Source organism: Xiphophorus maculatus, chromosome 10 (assembly GCF_002775205.1).
Source record: "Xiphophorus maculatus strain JP 163 A chromosome 10, X_maculatus-5.0-male, whole genome shotgun sequence".
In the NCBI taxonomy this organism is placed as follows: domain Eukaryota; kingdom Metazoa; phylum Chordata; class Actinopteri; order Cyprinodontiformes; family Poeciliidae; genus Xiphophorus; species Xiphophorus maculatus.
In genome coordinates this window covers 2,936,864-2,951,737 of record NC_036452.1, presented here as the reverse complement: position 1 = coordinate 2,951,737, position 14,874 = coordinate 2,936,864, and the positions used below count along the sequence as shown (strand labels likewise).

The window sequence follows — 14,874 nt, the reverse complement described above, 5'->3', positions numbered from 1 at the left end:
TGTGAGGTGATTGTAATTTGATCCTTTCTGATGAAGGTATATTAATATGTAATCCATTTTCACGCAGCTGTTGTAAGATTTGTAATTGTTGTAACTGCAGAGCGAATCACAGGGAGCCTTCGAGCGATGACAGAAATAATTTAGGCCTCATGATGAATGTGGAGCAATGAGCCGTTTATCCAGCAGCTGCATTACCGCAGGCTGCCAGCAGAGGGGGAACTGCTGCTCACGTCATCAAGGAAAATCAGATGTAAGCAGGCGTGGAAATTAGCAGCCAAATGCGGGTAAAAGTATGAAGTGGCGTGTAAATTGGACCAACGACCCGTCACTGTGGCGGGTTGACAATTTGAAGAGGAAACAAAAAAAACTCCATTCAGTTTGAACTTTAGTCCAGGGGCGGACTGACCATCTGGGAAACAGACTAATGCACATACATCAGATTAGCTGCTGCTGCCCGGTAAGAAGGAGGGAACATGTTCATTAAGAGGCGGGAGGGCAGGTGTGAGTGAGTGGGGAAAGCTAATGCTAAGCTAGCAGGCAGACTGAAAAACTCTGGGAAAACACAGGAATAATGACGGCCGTGTTATTAATAATGAACACGTTCTGAGATGTTTTTAGTAAAAATAAGAATTGTGAATTTCAATAGAAAACGTAATAAGTAAGGGGAAACAACTAGAATAGATAGAAAACAGCAAATGAAACCATTTAAAAATGTTTAAAAAATCACTAGACACATTTTAACTTAATACTATCTGGGGGAGTTGTAGCCTAAACGTGGGAACGTTCAACAGAGGAAATGACTGCAAGAATTTTAGGGTTGTGTAGTTAAAGTTTGCTGTTAGTAATTACTTCAAGTGAACTTATTACTTTACCTCTGTTATGTTAAAATAGTCTGTATATGTAAATCGGTTTTCATAGAGTTAAGAATAAATCGTATGTTTTATATAATTTGCTTGTACAGGTGGGGCTTGTAATCAAAAGAAAAAAATCAGTGTCTGAGTGGGCAGTAAAAAAAAACAATTTTAATTTAAGAGATTTCTTTGCCCTCTCTCTTTAGTTAAAGCATCATGAGGAGAAAAATCAGGTGAAGTTTGGCTCTTAGAGACAATACGTCTCCCACAGACGACAGAGTTAGAGTCATACTCAGAAAAAAATAAATAGATAAAACTGTGATATATTATTATTACGAGAATTGTCATAAATGTACAACAATAAAGTCAGTAATGTTAAAATATTTTGAGAATAAAGTCAAAATAATAAGAGAATAAAACCATAATATTACAAAAATAAAGTCAAAATAATGTAAGAGTAAAGTCAGAGTATTATGAGAATAAAACCATAATATTACAAAAATGAAATCATAATATAACAAGAATAAAGTCAAAATATTACAAGGATAAAGTCGTACAATGACTCATACAAGAATAATGAGTATTATGAGAATAAAGTCATAACAATATGAGAATAAAGTCGTAATTTCTTAGTGTGGCCCTAACATTCGTGCCCTCAGACCTCATCCTTAACGTGACCCCTGGAGGTCATCCCGAGGCAGGAGGCCCTGGAAGCAGACGTAGTGGGAGTTGCAGTAGACCAGCGGTTTGTTAGGACAGGCCTGGACCTGCTCCGGTTTCTGGGAGCTGAACGGACTGGGCCCGCTGTCTCTGATGTGCATCTCCAGCTCCAGCAGGATCTGCAGGGAATACTGGAGCTCCATGTCACTGGAAAACAAAACATCTCCTGAAAACAGGCGCTTGATTCAGCTGGGTTAGGATCAGCTGCTTAAGAGACGGAAATCAGAATCTCGTCACTTAAAAAGCTTCTTTTTCTCCAGCATTCTTTCTTAAATTATGGAAAAAGATCCAGAAATGGGATTTACCTGAACATAGTGAAGAAAGACGGGATGTTGTAGTCTCTGAGCAGCAGGAGGGAGGGCAGCCAGCCCTGGACCAAACCCTGGTTGGCGTGGAAACCTGAAGTAAAAACGAAAATGAACAAAAATAATAATAATGGGGGGAAAAAACACGGAAATATGAATTCATAATACACATCTCTTGCGTATAAAATAACAAAATCAGTCTCTTTCAATATAAAACTTATGAAACTGCAGGTGTGTGTCTGTGTCTGGTGAATTTCTGGTTAAAACATGTTTGTTACTCATTCAGTGGTTAGAAAATCCAGAAATACTGATACTTAGAATGAAATTACTCAAGTTAAACTAAAAAGTAAACGTAGTAAAAATATTACTAAAGGTATTTTTTTAATCAAGTAAATGTAATTGATTCACAGATAATCTGTGAAAACATCCATCTACTGCATGAGCTTTTATTGCCCTCTGAAGAAATGCAGCGCTCCCGAGCAGAAAGAACCAATCAGAGTCAGGAGGCGGGTCTTAGCGCCATCAGTCAATCTCATGTGGGAGCTCCTAAATGTGCTAATAGCAGAGAAACAACTTATTACATGAAAACCGTTTGTCTGTCGTCATCGGTGGCTAAATAGCCTGAGGGGAATGACCAGCGCCACACGGAGGGTGATTGACAGCGCTAAGACCCGCCTCCTGGCTCTTATTGGTTGTTTATAGCTGGCACTTGGAGAAGGCAGAGGAATTAGATTTTTTTTCACAGATTATCTACCTCATACCAAACTGACACAACACACAACTGACAGCTTCAAAAAATATTTAAAAAATTGATTTTTTTTTATAAATGTTTGCTACTTTAACGCAAAACAAGTAAAGGACAGCAACACTTTCCCCAAAATATTCTGTGGATTTCCTTATTAGGTTTTCTCTGAACTAGACCTATCACAATAATAAATCAATTATTTGGTGATAAATGAAAACAAACTTAATAATTATGGTGATGGCTCCAGTTTGGTGACTTGATCTCAACCAGCTCTTATTTTGAAGGACACCTTTGTTTACAGAGACTCCATGATTCATTTTATTTGTCGTTTCTGTTTTGTTTATTAATTTAAGATATTTAAAATGTCTTCCAGTTCCAATGCTAAATGTTCATCAGCATTTAAAGTTTATCGATCTGTAAGAATGTGTTCTTGTTTGAAAATGATCTCAAAACAACAATATTATCGTTTATCATGATAATATAATATTGTTCTGGATGATGAACAATTCATCATCCAGAACAATGTATCGAGACAGGCCTATTCAGAACAAGCTGACGTTATTTACCAACTTCACAAAGACATGAAAAACGTCCAAAAGACGGTTCGCCGTGGCAGAGATGCTACGTTCACGACGGGTTGGGTTTATAATCCTGTGGGATAATAACAGGCAGATGTCAAGTCCTCCAGAATCTGGTTTACACCAGCTGCATGTTTTTTAAGCCGCAGGATGCAGAGCGATAAAAACTTTGCCCTTCAACCAGATTACCGAACTCCACGGCCGCAAATCCGTCAGCTTAAACGTCCTTCAGAGACAAACAACAAATGAACAACAGGCGAGTGAGATTCCACAACAGAGAGAAATAAAGTCTCGTGTTACCATGTTGTCAAGGAGAGAGGAACATGTAAGGAGGGAGGCGAGGAGCTGGTACCGAAACACAGATGGTATCGCAGGCCAGGGGATTTGGACGTGAATAATGCACACCGAGGTATTACGATGCCAGAGGCTACACTTCTAGTCATTCTGAAAAATTAAACAGCGATTAAGTGTTTAGAGGTTTAGATATCAGGGAGATACGGTGACAAAGAGAGGCTGTTAGGAATTGGGAACATTGCCTGGCGCCTCTGTGAGTTTCAGCCATATGGTTGATGGCAATCCTGGTAATAATAACAGATTTTTCTTTTGTTTTGTGGAGAATAGAGATCATTTTATGTGTCACTGAGGCTCAGAGCTACACAACATTGACTGTCCAGTTTTCCTCCAATAGATCCGTTTTTCTTCACAGTCCTTTCCTTATGACAGATTATTAGAGTCCCAACATGAAAAAATAAATAAACATATTTCATGAGAATAAAGTCAAAATAATACGAGAATAAAGTCATAATATTTCAAAAATAAAGTCATAAAATTATGAGAATAAAGTCATAATGCTATGGGAATAAAGTCGTATGAGAATAAAGTTGTAAAATTACAAAAAATGAAGTCAGAATATTATGAGAATAAAGTCAAGATAATGCAAAAATAAATTCAAAACACAAAAATAAAGTCATATTTAAAGAATAAAGTCAGACAATTACAACAATAAAGTCAGAATCTTATTAGATTAAAGTCAAAATAGTACGAGAATAAAGTCATAATATTTTGAAAATGAAGTAATAAAAGTGTAATATAGTCATAATATAATAATAAAGTTGTATGAGAATAAAGTCAATAATTTGAGAATAAAGTTACAAAATTACGAGAATAAGTCATAAAATTACAAAAACAAAGTCATATGAGAATAAAATCAAAATATGCAAGAATAAAGTCATAATATTTCAATTAAAAAAGTTGTAATATTATGACTCTATCCTTGTATTATGTTGACTTTATTCTTGTAGTATTATGAGGATAAGTTTGACAGTTCATCAAACTGACCAACAACATGACCTTTGAACCTGCTGTTGATAACCTGAAGCTGGAATCGAACCTACAACCTTCCGATCGCAAGACGACTACTCTACCCACACAGCCACAGTCGCCCCCAAAACCCTCCCATAACTGAAGGGCCATTTCTTTTAAATGACTGCCAGCCAAACTCTTCCCCAGCTGCTGCCATAAATCACCTGAATCCCCTCTAACAGCCTAATGAGTAGGTCACATCCAGTTAGCTAAACGTTCTTCAATGCTTCTGTTTACTTCAAGTAAAGAATTATGCATGTAGGACCAAAGGGAAATCAAGATGGCTGACGGTTTCTAACCAGAATTCTAGTCTTCCGTATAACTTTACAGACTGATTTAAAACTGTTGGGTTTAATGTCTTCCTCAGACTCTGCAGTGTTCTTGGAAAGGTTCTCAACACACTGCTCAAAATTCTGTGGAAGAGGTGTACGGAGCCTCGTGCCGGAAGAAAAACAGCGAGTGACTGAGGGTCACTGCGCGTAACGGAAACCCTGTAAGTTCTAGACACTAACAGGTACCATAGAATTGCACAAAAATCCGTGAGGGACGGCGGAGTCTCTGCTCGAAATTCTGTAGAAGAGGTGTACAGACCCTTGTGCCGGAAGTCTACATCATTTTAAACTGTGTGATTGTGAGCGTGAGTGGGAATAAAAATAGCAACAGGTATTTTGTTCCATATAACGCAGTAGGACTGTAACAGGTAAAAACTTCTATGGAGACAAACTCGACTAAAAACCCACCTGTTTATGATTGCATTTGAAATGTAATCAATTACAAATTTATTGATGGAACCTGACTGTCGTGTTTTGATTGTTGATTCTATGTTGTGTTTCTGTGTTTGATATGATGTAAAGCTCTTTGAAATGCCTTGGTGCTGAAATGTGCTATACAAATAAAATTTGATTGATTGATTGATTGATTGATTGATTGATTGATTGATTGATTGATTGATTGATTGATTGATTGATTGATTGATTGATTGATTGATTGATTGATTGATTGATTGATTGATTGATTGATTGATTGAACACATAGTTATGGACAGGAAGTCCTGGTATGGGAACCTCACGGTTGCATCTTTTTGGCAAGCAGGAGTTTGGGGGATCATCTACAATGTAACCAGAACTGCTCCGGTTTCTTGTTTTGGAGATGACCTGAATCAAAACACAAATCTTTTACTTTACCATCTAAGCTCTGATATTCATCCTGGCATATGGATACAAGTGGTAGAAATAAGCCACTTACTCTGAAGGCGTTTTCACTCAATTCGATTGGGGATCAAACTTGCAACATTTGTTACATTTTCAGCTGCTAAGTTTCACTTTCACGCTGCACTTTGAAAAAAAAAACAGTTCCCCCCCGTCACCTGTGGTGGCGCTGCACCGAGAACTACTGAAGGAAACAACCCAAAAACCTCTGAAGAAGACACTGAGCACAACTTCCTTCTTCACGAAACGTAAATAAAAATGTAGTGGCGTCAGATTTTGGTGGTTGAAGGATTTCTTGTTTGTTCTTGGCTGTAGACCATGAGCCGTTTCTCTATCTGGCGCTAGACTCTGGTGTTTGTTTTAGTTATAGTTACCCAGAATGCCCTGCACTAGTATATTTCCTACTTTTGGAGCTGTTTCCACTTTACATATTCACTGTAACCACAGCAGAGTTCACTTCAGCTGAACAGAGACCAATGTTTTAAGGCAGATCGGAGGTTTTTAGAGTTTAATTGTGCATTCACACCTCTGCAAATGAACCAGACTTTCTAGGCAACCAAACCAGAGTTTGATTAAATTGGACTAAACATGACTGGTGTGAATACGCACTAAAATCCCTTCTCAGAGTAGAGGTGCTGCGAATTATACAGAAAAGACGTAGCTGAGATGGCTCCCTTGGGGATTGTTAGGGTTCATCTCACTGGGAGAAAACAACAAGGCAGACTCAGAACTTTCTGAAAGAACTGTTTATCCATTATGGCTTGGGAACACTTTTGGGATTCCCCGGAATAAGCTGGAGTGTGCTGCCAGGCTCTCATGGTTACTAGCCAGGCCTCCCAAACCTTATCTCAGATTGTTAAGATGTTAATAACAACTCCAACAAACGTCCTTGTTTCTGTTTCGTGGATAAATTTAAGTGCATACCTGGGTGGAATCCAACTACAACGTCTGGCCTGGCAGCTTCCCCTTTCTCCACCACATCCTCCCAGAACTGATGGTAGAGGCCCTTATAGGCACTGATGTACACCTTGTGCTTGGGGCCAAATGCTCTGAGCGGAGGTCTCACGATGCGGCCGTCCACCACCTCAGGGCCCACCATCACTATCTCAATGCCCTGGTGTCCAGGAAACATGTGGCTCAGCTCGTCATAGTCAGTCAGTCTGGCTCCCATAGTCTCACTGTGGGAGGCCCCTACGATGTGAACGGTGAGAGGCTTCAGATACGGGTCCAGCCCAAACTGCTGAATTGCCCTTCCTACGGTCAGAACCCGAGATATGAACTCGCTCTGAATCCTCCATAAGGACTGTTTCAGGTCGTCATCGTCTGGTCGGGTCCTGTCGGCGTTCTTCCACAGAGCTGCCATGTTGGCGCTGGATAGGATTCTGTCCAGACTTTGGGTGAGGCCCTCCTGCATGGGAAGCCAGTCGTCCCAACCCTTCACATCTGCAGGTGCTTTGGACCATTGCTCAGTTGGGATTGGAAGATCTCCTGGAAAGATAAGAGGATGATTTATGAAAAGTTTTGTGGTCTGAGTTGATCCTGATGGCAGGTTTAGTTACTTGGTGTGAAGTAGCAGAAAGAAGGAAATACAGTGGACCCCTGCCTATTTACTGATTCACCTATTCATAGATTTTTCTATGGAAAGTGGCTCCGGTATTTACAAAGAAAATGACAAATTATGAACTTTTCCATAGAGCATAAATAAGTAAAGCCATGAGTTATCTACAGTATGGATTCTATGCTTTAAAACACCTGGAAATCAAAAACATTCGTTACTACAAGTGTTGTGTTCACTAATAACGTTTTAGGGCTAATTGTAATTTACAATAGACTTGAGTAGCTTTGGCAAAAACAAATGTTTTCTTTCAAACTGTAGGTGGTTCAACATAATTATATTTTAGGTGTTAAGATGCAGTCAGTCAGCGTGGGGCACAGCGCTGCTCACCCACATGGCATCCAGCACAGCTGCAGACCCAGATCTGGGTGTGTGTGGCATGCTACGTTCAAAAACAAAAGTTCTGCAGATCTCAGCCATTCGGGAGGATCCACTGTACAAAAATATTTACAAAGGATTTAAAATGTTACTGTTTTCAATATAGTTGTTACCAGTGAACATCAGCCACTCCACCAACCGGTCAATGGCCACCAATCGCAGGATTTTGCAGACCTTCTTGTGATGAGGCCAGTCCTTTTTCTGACAGTCCTTTGTGCAGTAGTACACATTCAAACACCTGAGAGGCAGCAACAAAGGAAGGAGGCAATGAAACTACAAAAACTAGGAAACACTCCTAACTTCTAAAGCTTTTGAAAAATGTATGTTGTATAATTGCACATCTGATTTCAGCCATTTTGTGTGTAAACGTTGGGTTGGGGGGGATAGGGGGGGGCGTATTTGGATTTAAAGAGACAGAGGCCCTAAAACGGCTCAGAATAGGCAGAACTGAGCTGAAATCTGTTTATCAAAGAATGGTTTTATTAAAAACCTGTTTAAGGAAGCATATATTCTTTCTTATATTCATCTTTGTCATTCATAGGAGGATTACTTGTAGCCAGAGTCGGGTAGTAACTAGTTACATTTACTCACATTTACTCGAGTAACGTTTTTGAAAAAAAATTACTTCTAGAAGTATTTTTGCTATGCTGTACTATTTACTTAAACTTGAGTAACTTTATTTTGAAGTATCTCTTACTTGAGTAAAATTTCTGGATTTTCTACCCACTGAATGAAAAACAAACATGTTTTAAGCAGAAATTCACCAGACACAGACCTGCAGTTTATGTTAAAGTTTCATACGTTTTTTTATTCAAAGAAACCAATTTGGAATTTTTTTTTGTTATTTTCTGTTACTTAAATGAATTACTGTCATTTTCATCCTTAAAATACCAAAATTTCCACTAAATTTTATAATTTGTTCTGTCTGATGATGTAATTTTGAAATACTAAATGAATGATAATTTGATCAGTCATTTAGTACTAGAGTAGACTTTTTACAACATACCTTTTTATACGCTAAAGTAATTTTTACAGCTACTTTTTACTGTTACTTGAGTAAAAATATGTTGCAGTATTGCTACTCTTACTTTCTGGTTTCTCTGCCCAACTCTCTTTGTAGCTAAAGGATGATGAAAGAAATGCTGTTGCTGCCTGAAAGCCTGTTTAGTCACTTTCTTGGTTCTAAATATAGAAAAAAAGAAGCAGAGACATGAACTGCTGGCTTGTGGGTCGCAGGTCTCACCCCAGAGGCGCTGACGGCTCCACATAGCAGCTTTTATAGTTCCTCCAAACCATAGATGCTTCTCTAAATGGCTTCAGCTAACATTAAGTTTAATGCGAGTCGAGGGCAGCCGAAACTTGAATATGTATCAGAGAAGAGGCAGAAATAAGACACAATCCCCCTGCGGCACTGACAGACAGTCGTCTATCATGTTTACTTGCTGTTCTTTCTACCTTCACCCAAATGATCTGATATTTTAAATGCATTCAGCTCCTCTGAGTGCAGAATGGCAGAGAGATGAATCAGTCCGGGAACTTTGCTATATTTGCACCTGGCCACTGTCCACCTCTGCAGCGTTCGCTGGCTTATCATTGTGTGGCTGATGCAACGGCAGCTGGTAATACTTCACACATGACAGCTATTGGGCTGCAACGCAACAACATCCTACTCTGCGATGACATTCAGGGCTTTGCACTCACTTCACACAGCGCTTCAGGGTCTGTCCCTCGGCGAGACGCTCCGGGAGTTTGTTGCAGCTGGCGCAGAACTTGAAGGTTTCCTCCATCTTCTGGAACATCTCCTTGTAGCTGCGGAACCGGAGTCCTTTAGTCTTTCCCTCCACAGCAGCCCTGATTGGAAATCAGACAGTTATCATCTCCTACACTGCAAAAAACTCCAACTCAATTATACCAAGTTTTTATCTAGTTTTCAGTGCAAATATCTTAGTATACTTGAGATCAGACAAAACTAATTTACTAGTAACTCTTCAGCAAAACATAGGAGTTTGTTTCAAGTCAATAATTCCTTAATATTAATGAAAAAGTTGTAGTTCCACTGGCGCTGTTACCTAGCAACCCCAGCCAAGCCCGGCCAGTAACCTAGCAACCCAGTTCAAGTTCCACTGGCAGATTATTTTACGTATAACCTGGAAAAAATGTATTGTTATAAGTGAAATAATCTACCAGTGGAACTAGAACTGGGTTGCTAGGTAACGGGCCAGGCTTGGCTGGGGTTGCTAGGTAACCCCAGCGCCAGTGGAACTACAACCTTTTCACCAATATGAAAGAATTATTGACTTAAAACAAGCTCCTATCTCTTTCTGAAAAGTTACTTTAAGTTAGTTTTGTCTGATCTCAAGTGTACTAAGATATTTGCACTGAAACACTTAGTAAAATGTTGTGTTTTTGCAGCGAATATAATTTTAAATGTTGCTCTTGTTGGTCATTTTTGATGATTTCACCAAATCTTAATGTTTCTCTGTACTTCTTGGATGGACGACACTCGCGCAGTGACTGCATGTCAAAAAATATCACTGGAAGGTGTATTATTTTAAGTGTACTAAGATATTTGCAGTAGAAACTGGACCAAAAATACTTGGTGAGATTTTGTGTTTTTGCAGTGTGATGAGTTGAAGACGAAGTAAAACGAGATACTGGAGTCGCTCCCTCTGGGTTTTACCTGTATTCTCCGTAGTCCTTCATGCTGAGCTGGTTGAGAATCACCTTAGAGAGTCCAGGAACATTGGAGTCGAGTGAATAGAAGCCTGACTGGTCAGAAAAGACGCTGTCTGTCCCAGGAGAGAAGGACTGTGGGAGCGCTGGGCTCTGGGATGCCATGTTGGGTCCACTGGGGATAAAAATGATCAAAACATTAATATAAGTTTTATTTTTAGGATTACTGTCCTGCTGTCCTTCCTCAGCCTCTAACTGGGTTCTAAAAACTCTGCTGAAACAAACTTTATTAAACAAAAGATAATTTTAATTTGACTGGATCCACACTGTAAAACATCTGAGCCGTATTTAGCTGTGTCAACTATCTTCTTCTCTTTAAGACAAAATTTTTTTGCGAGTTTTAGATTTTGAACCTAAATGTTTGAGTTTGTGAAAGATAAACTTACAGCAGTAAGTTGTGTTAACTTTTTATTCATTTTGTCAAACCTCCAAGAGTTGAATAAACCAGAGTTTTTAGGTTAACATTTAAAAAACTGAAAGGAGAAAAAGACAGGAGTGGGAACTATTTCCCAGAATGCTTAGCGGCGTGTTTTTGTATCCTGAGATGAAGCGTTACATTGATCTGACTCTTGTGTTATTAAGGCAAATGTTGATTTTAATGCAGCTGACAGTTTGCAAAGCTTGAGGATAATGTCCTGATCACACTAAATGTTTCTGAGCTGAATTCATTGAGATGTTTCATAAAATTCATCATCAGATCAGAAATTTGGTTCATGTGATTTAAAACTAGAAGTTAATTTATTCTAAAGTAAAATAAGTTGTTATTTTAACTTGATATTGTGAGTAAAATAATAGAGAAATGTGTCTCTTTAACTGGGTGAGGGCAGTTTTTTTATCTTGCATATTGTGAAATAATTATTTTTGTTTAAATTGCAGCATTAAGTTAAAACTCACAATTCACGATTAATGAACTTAAAAACAATGTTTAGACAACTTGTCTCTTGTTAAATCAACTTCATGAACTTTAATTTCTAAAACAAAATAATTTTCTTGTTGACTTAAATTGGATTTTCAAGGTAGCAGGTGGACTTTCGTTTTCAAATGTTTTACAGTGTATAAAAAACACGACAGTTCAGTGCACTGATCCCAAGGAATCTTAAACATTTCTGGTTAAGACGACAAATTCACTGCGTGACCTTCACATGTTCTCCATCCCTTGAGGTCGCCTGAAAGGTCATGAAGTTGGGAGGGAGTTGAAGTCGGCCCTCCAGTCGTTGGCCTCTGATCTAATTATGGAGGCAGTAATAAATTATGAATTATGAGATGTCAAAATGGCTTTTTAAAGCGTTTAAAGCTTTGAATGTTTTCATTCAGACTCAGGGGAAAAGCCTCCATATCTACAGATATCTCACGTATGATTCTGTAACTGCAGCTGCATGCTCTGAAAGCTCACATTTCCAATTTTTTCCTCTAAAAAGAGAAAATAATGGTGTTTCTCATCTAGTCGTAAATTTTTTCTGAGATCTTTCAGCCTATTTTATGTCAGAGATTCTATTTACTGGCATTCTGAAAATATATCACACCAGATGACATTTATTCAGGATTTTCAAATAAAATGCATTACAATTATTTGGAGTTATAAGGTCAAAAGTTGAAAGTTTATGCTCTCTGCTCCACCTACTCCTGATGTGAAGTGTTCTGCACATTTGCTCATTTGGCCTGAAACTTAAAATGCCAGTTTTCTGATTGTTTCTTAAATGACCAAGTATAAGATTTCAGCCGAGCAGTAAAACATCTATTAATAAACTCAGCCTGCAGAGATTTCCAAGGCACACACATTTAATCTCTGCATGTCTGAAACCTTATGCTCATATTTTTTAAAAGCAGCCCCACCTACTGCCATCTCCTCTCAGGTTTCATGATGCTGAGGATAGAAAATCATCATCGTCCAAATGAATGGCTTCCAGTGATATTTTTGACATGCAGTCACTGCGTGTGTCCGTGGCAGAGGTCGTCCATCCAAGAAATCCAGAGAAACATTAAGATTTGGTGAAATCATCAAAAAAATTACCAATAAGAGCAACGATTAAAAAAACACAAAATCTTATCAATTATTTTCATGGAAGTAGTACATTTGAAATAAGACAAAACTAACTTGCAGGTGACTTTTCAGCAAAATATGGGAGCTTGTTTTAAGTCAATAATTCCTTAATGTTGATGAAAAAGTGCTAATTTTAAGTGAAATAATCTACCAGTGGAAGTCACTTAGTCTAATTCCAGTTTCACTGGCAGATTATTTCACTTAAAACTGGAACTTTTTTATCAACATTTAGAAACTAGACAAAACACTAAGAAAAGTAAGATTTTGTGTTTTTGTGGTGTTATTATTTAAAACTTGTTTTATCTTAAAAACTATCTTCTTTTGATCTTGAATACCGACCAACTTTAAAGACTCGCACTGCAAAAGCACAACATCTTACCAAGTATTTTTAAGCTAAATCTGCAAATATCTTAGCACACTTGAAATAGGACAAAACTACCTTAATAGTAACCGTTCAGCAATATATAGAAACTTGTTTTAAGTCAGTAATATTAATGAAAAGGTTCTGCCAGTGGAAGACATTTATATTATTTCATGTAAAACTGGAACTTTTTCATCAAAATTAAGTAATCACTTGGTAAAATTTTGTGTTTTTGCAGTGCAAGTCCCATTAGTCATAAAAAAAAAATTAAACCAGTGAATATTTGAGAAGAAACCGACCAAAGGTTTTCCTCTCAGCACACAGATCCCTTCCTTTGACAAGCTGCTTGCTGCGTTATCACATTCTCACCCTGACCTGTCAGTTCAACATGAAGGATGGGCGACAGAAAGCAGACGGAGACAGAGAGCTGTACAGCGTCATACCTTCTGTTCACGACGAGCCGAGATCCTTCCAGGTGAGTCCGGCTCCTCTCTGACGTTGGTGCAGTCTGCAGAAGAAAGGGAAGTCCTGCTGCTGTGTGTGTCTGCGGGGGTCTGGAAGACTTTACCCACCAGGAGTGGAAGAAGGGTGGGCTACAGCTCTACTGCCATCTGAGGTCAAGGGGGTGTCTGCTGTGCTGAAGAGAGGAAGAGGAGGAGAAAGAGGAGAGGTTGCTTTGGATGAAGGTGGGAGACAAAGAGAAACAAAGATAGAAAGAGGTGCTCAGAACTATCTGGAAAAACATTCCTGGAAGTCCAAAGAGAAAACTAATGGCTGCGTTCACACTGCTGCCGGAAGTGACCCAATTCCGATTTTTTTGTCAAATCGGATTTCTTTCTGCCGTGGTCGTTCACACTTCCAAATAAATGCGACTTGCATGTGATCTCCAGTGTGAACTGCAAACGACCTGAAAGTGTCCTGCATGCGCAGTAGGGGGCGCAATAACGTCACACATAGAGAGCGTGCTCAGTGTTTTCCCAACCGCTGTAAAAACAGAAGTAGAGCTCAGTGTTTGCGGAAGTAAACATGGATGCTAACGGTGGAGCATAACTTGCGGTTTTGATGTTGTTGTCCGATCGGAGCCAGAACATTAACAACTTCATCCTCATTATTGTTCCTCATGGTTGTTTTTATTCCCGTCTGCGTGTATCAGGAGGCTAAATAGTGACGTTTGTCCAGTATCGATGATGTTCAGGACCAGGCCGTTAGGATTCATGTCCCATTTAAAAAGATCAGATATCCAAGTGGCCTGGACCGCATTTGAAAAAAAAAGACTTGTGTCATTTAGACTGTTATAGAAAGATCAGATATAGGTCGCACTAAGCCAAACGACAACACAAAAACATCGGAACTGGGTCACTTTGGGCTAGGGTCTCCACCTTTCAGAAATCAGAATTTTTTGTCTAAGTGATCCATAGAGCAATCGTTCATGCATAGAGGTTGGTTAGAGTATCCAAAAATTGTACTCCAATCAGGGTAGTATACCTTAAACACGTTTAATCAAGTGTAAAAAGTACTTGGTAAACTACTCAAGTACTGAGTAACTGATCATAACACCTGATTTAATATTCAAAATGTATCCTCAGACAGCCAAAAGTATAAAAGTTATGTGAACGTTCTGGTATTATAAAGAGTATTACCAAAATATTTATACAAATAAGGAGTTAGGTTTGAAGGCTGCTTCTAGATCAAATTTACCACGAGGGCCAAGGTCATCAGTGCTTTTCCATGGCAACACTTGAAAAAGAATGAAACAAAAAAACAGAGCAATATTTAATCATTTGAATAAGTGAGCCAAAGAGCCACTCGTGTCTCCAGAGATCCAGGTTTTATTTCCCTGGCAGATGGAAAGAGTGATTATATACAGTAGCTAAAAGTGCAGCACTATAATTTTTAATTCATGGTTAAAGCAAAATTGTGAAGGTTAAAAAAATCCACCTCGGAGTATTAACATAAGACATTTATTTAGTATAACTT

The 14,874-nt window shown here is 38.7% G+C and overlaps 1 protein-coding gene across 1 annotated transcript; it reads right to left on the bottom strand.

The window, feature by feature from the left end:
- Positions 1 to 1,337: 1,337 nt before the first annotated feature.
- On the bottom strand, positions 1,338 to 13,490 carry LOC102219257 (putative protein MSS51 homolog, mitochondrial). The gene is made up of 7 exons (XM_023340673.1): positions 13,341 to 13,490; positions 10,443 to 10,610; positions 9,464 to 9,613; positions 7,876 to 8,000; positions 6,694 to 7,257; positions 1,877 to 1,970; positions 1,338 to 1,718 (listed from the first exon to the last, which is right to left on the bottom strand). Exons 2-7 carry the CDS (start codon positions 10,598 to 10,600, stop codon positions 1,520 to 1,522), a joined length of 1,290 nt encoding a protein of 429 aa, XP_023196441.1. The 5' UTR covers positions 10,601 to 10,610; positions 13,341 to 13,490; the 3' UTR covers positions 1,338 to 1,519.
- Between the last annotated feature and the right edge of the window lie 1,384 nt (positions 13,491 to 14,874).

Bases quoted from the DNA above. Each gene is read 5' to 3' on its own strand.
- LOC102219257 (XM_023340673.1), bottom strand. From the start codon at position 10,600: ATGGCATCCCAGAGCCCAGCGCTCCCACAGTCCTTCTCTCCTGGGACA. The intron at 8,001-9,463 runs GTGAGTGCAAAG...GCTGCCTCTCAG, and splicing joins ACCCTGAAGCGCTGTGTGAA to GTGTTTGAATGTGTACTACT. The intron at 1,719-1,876 runs GTAAATCCCATT...TTTGTTTTCCAG, and splicing joins TCTTTCTTCACTATGTTCAG to TGACATGGAGCTCCAGTATT.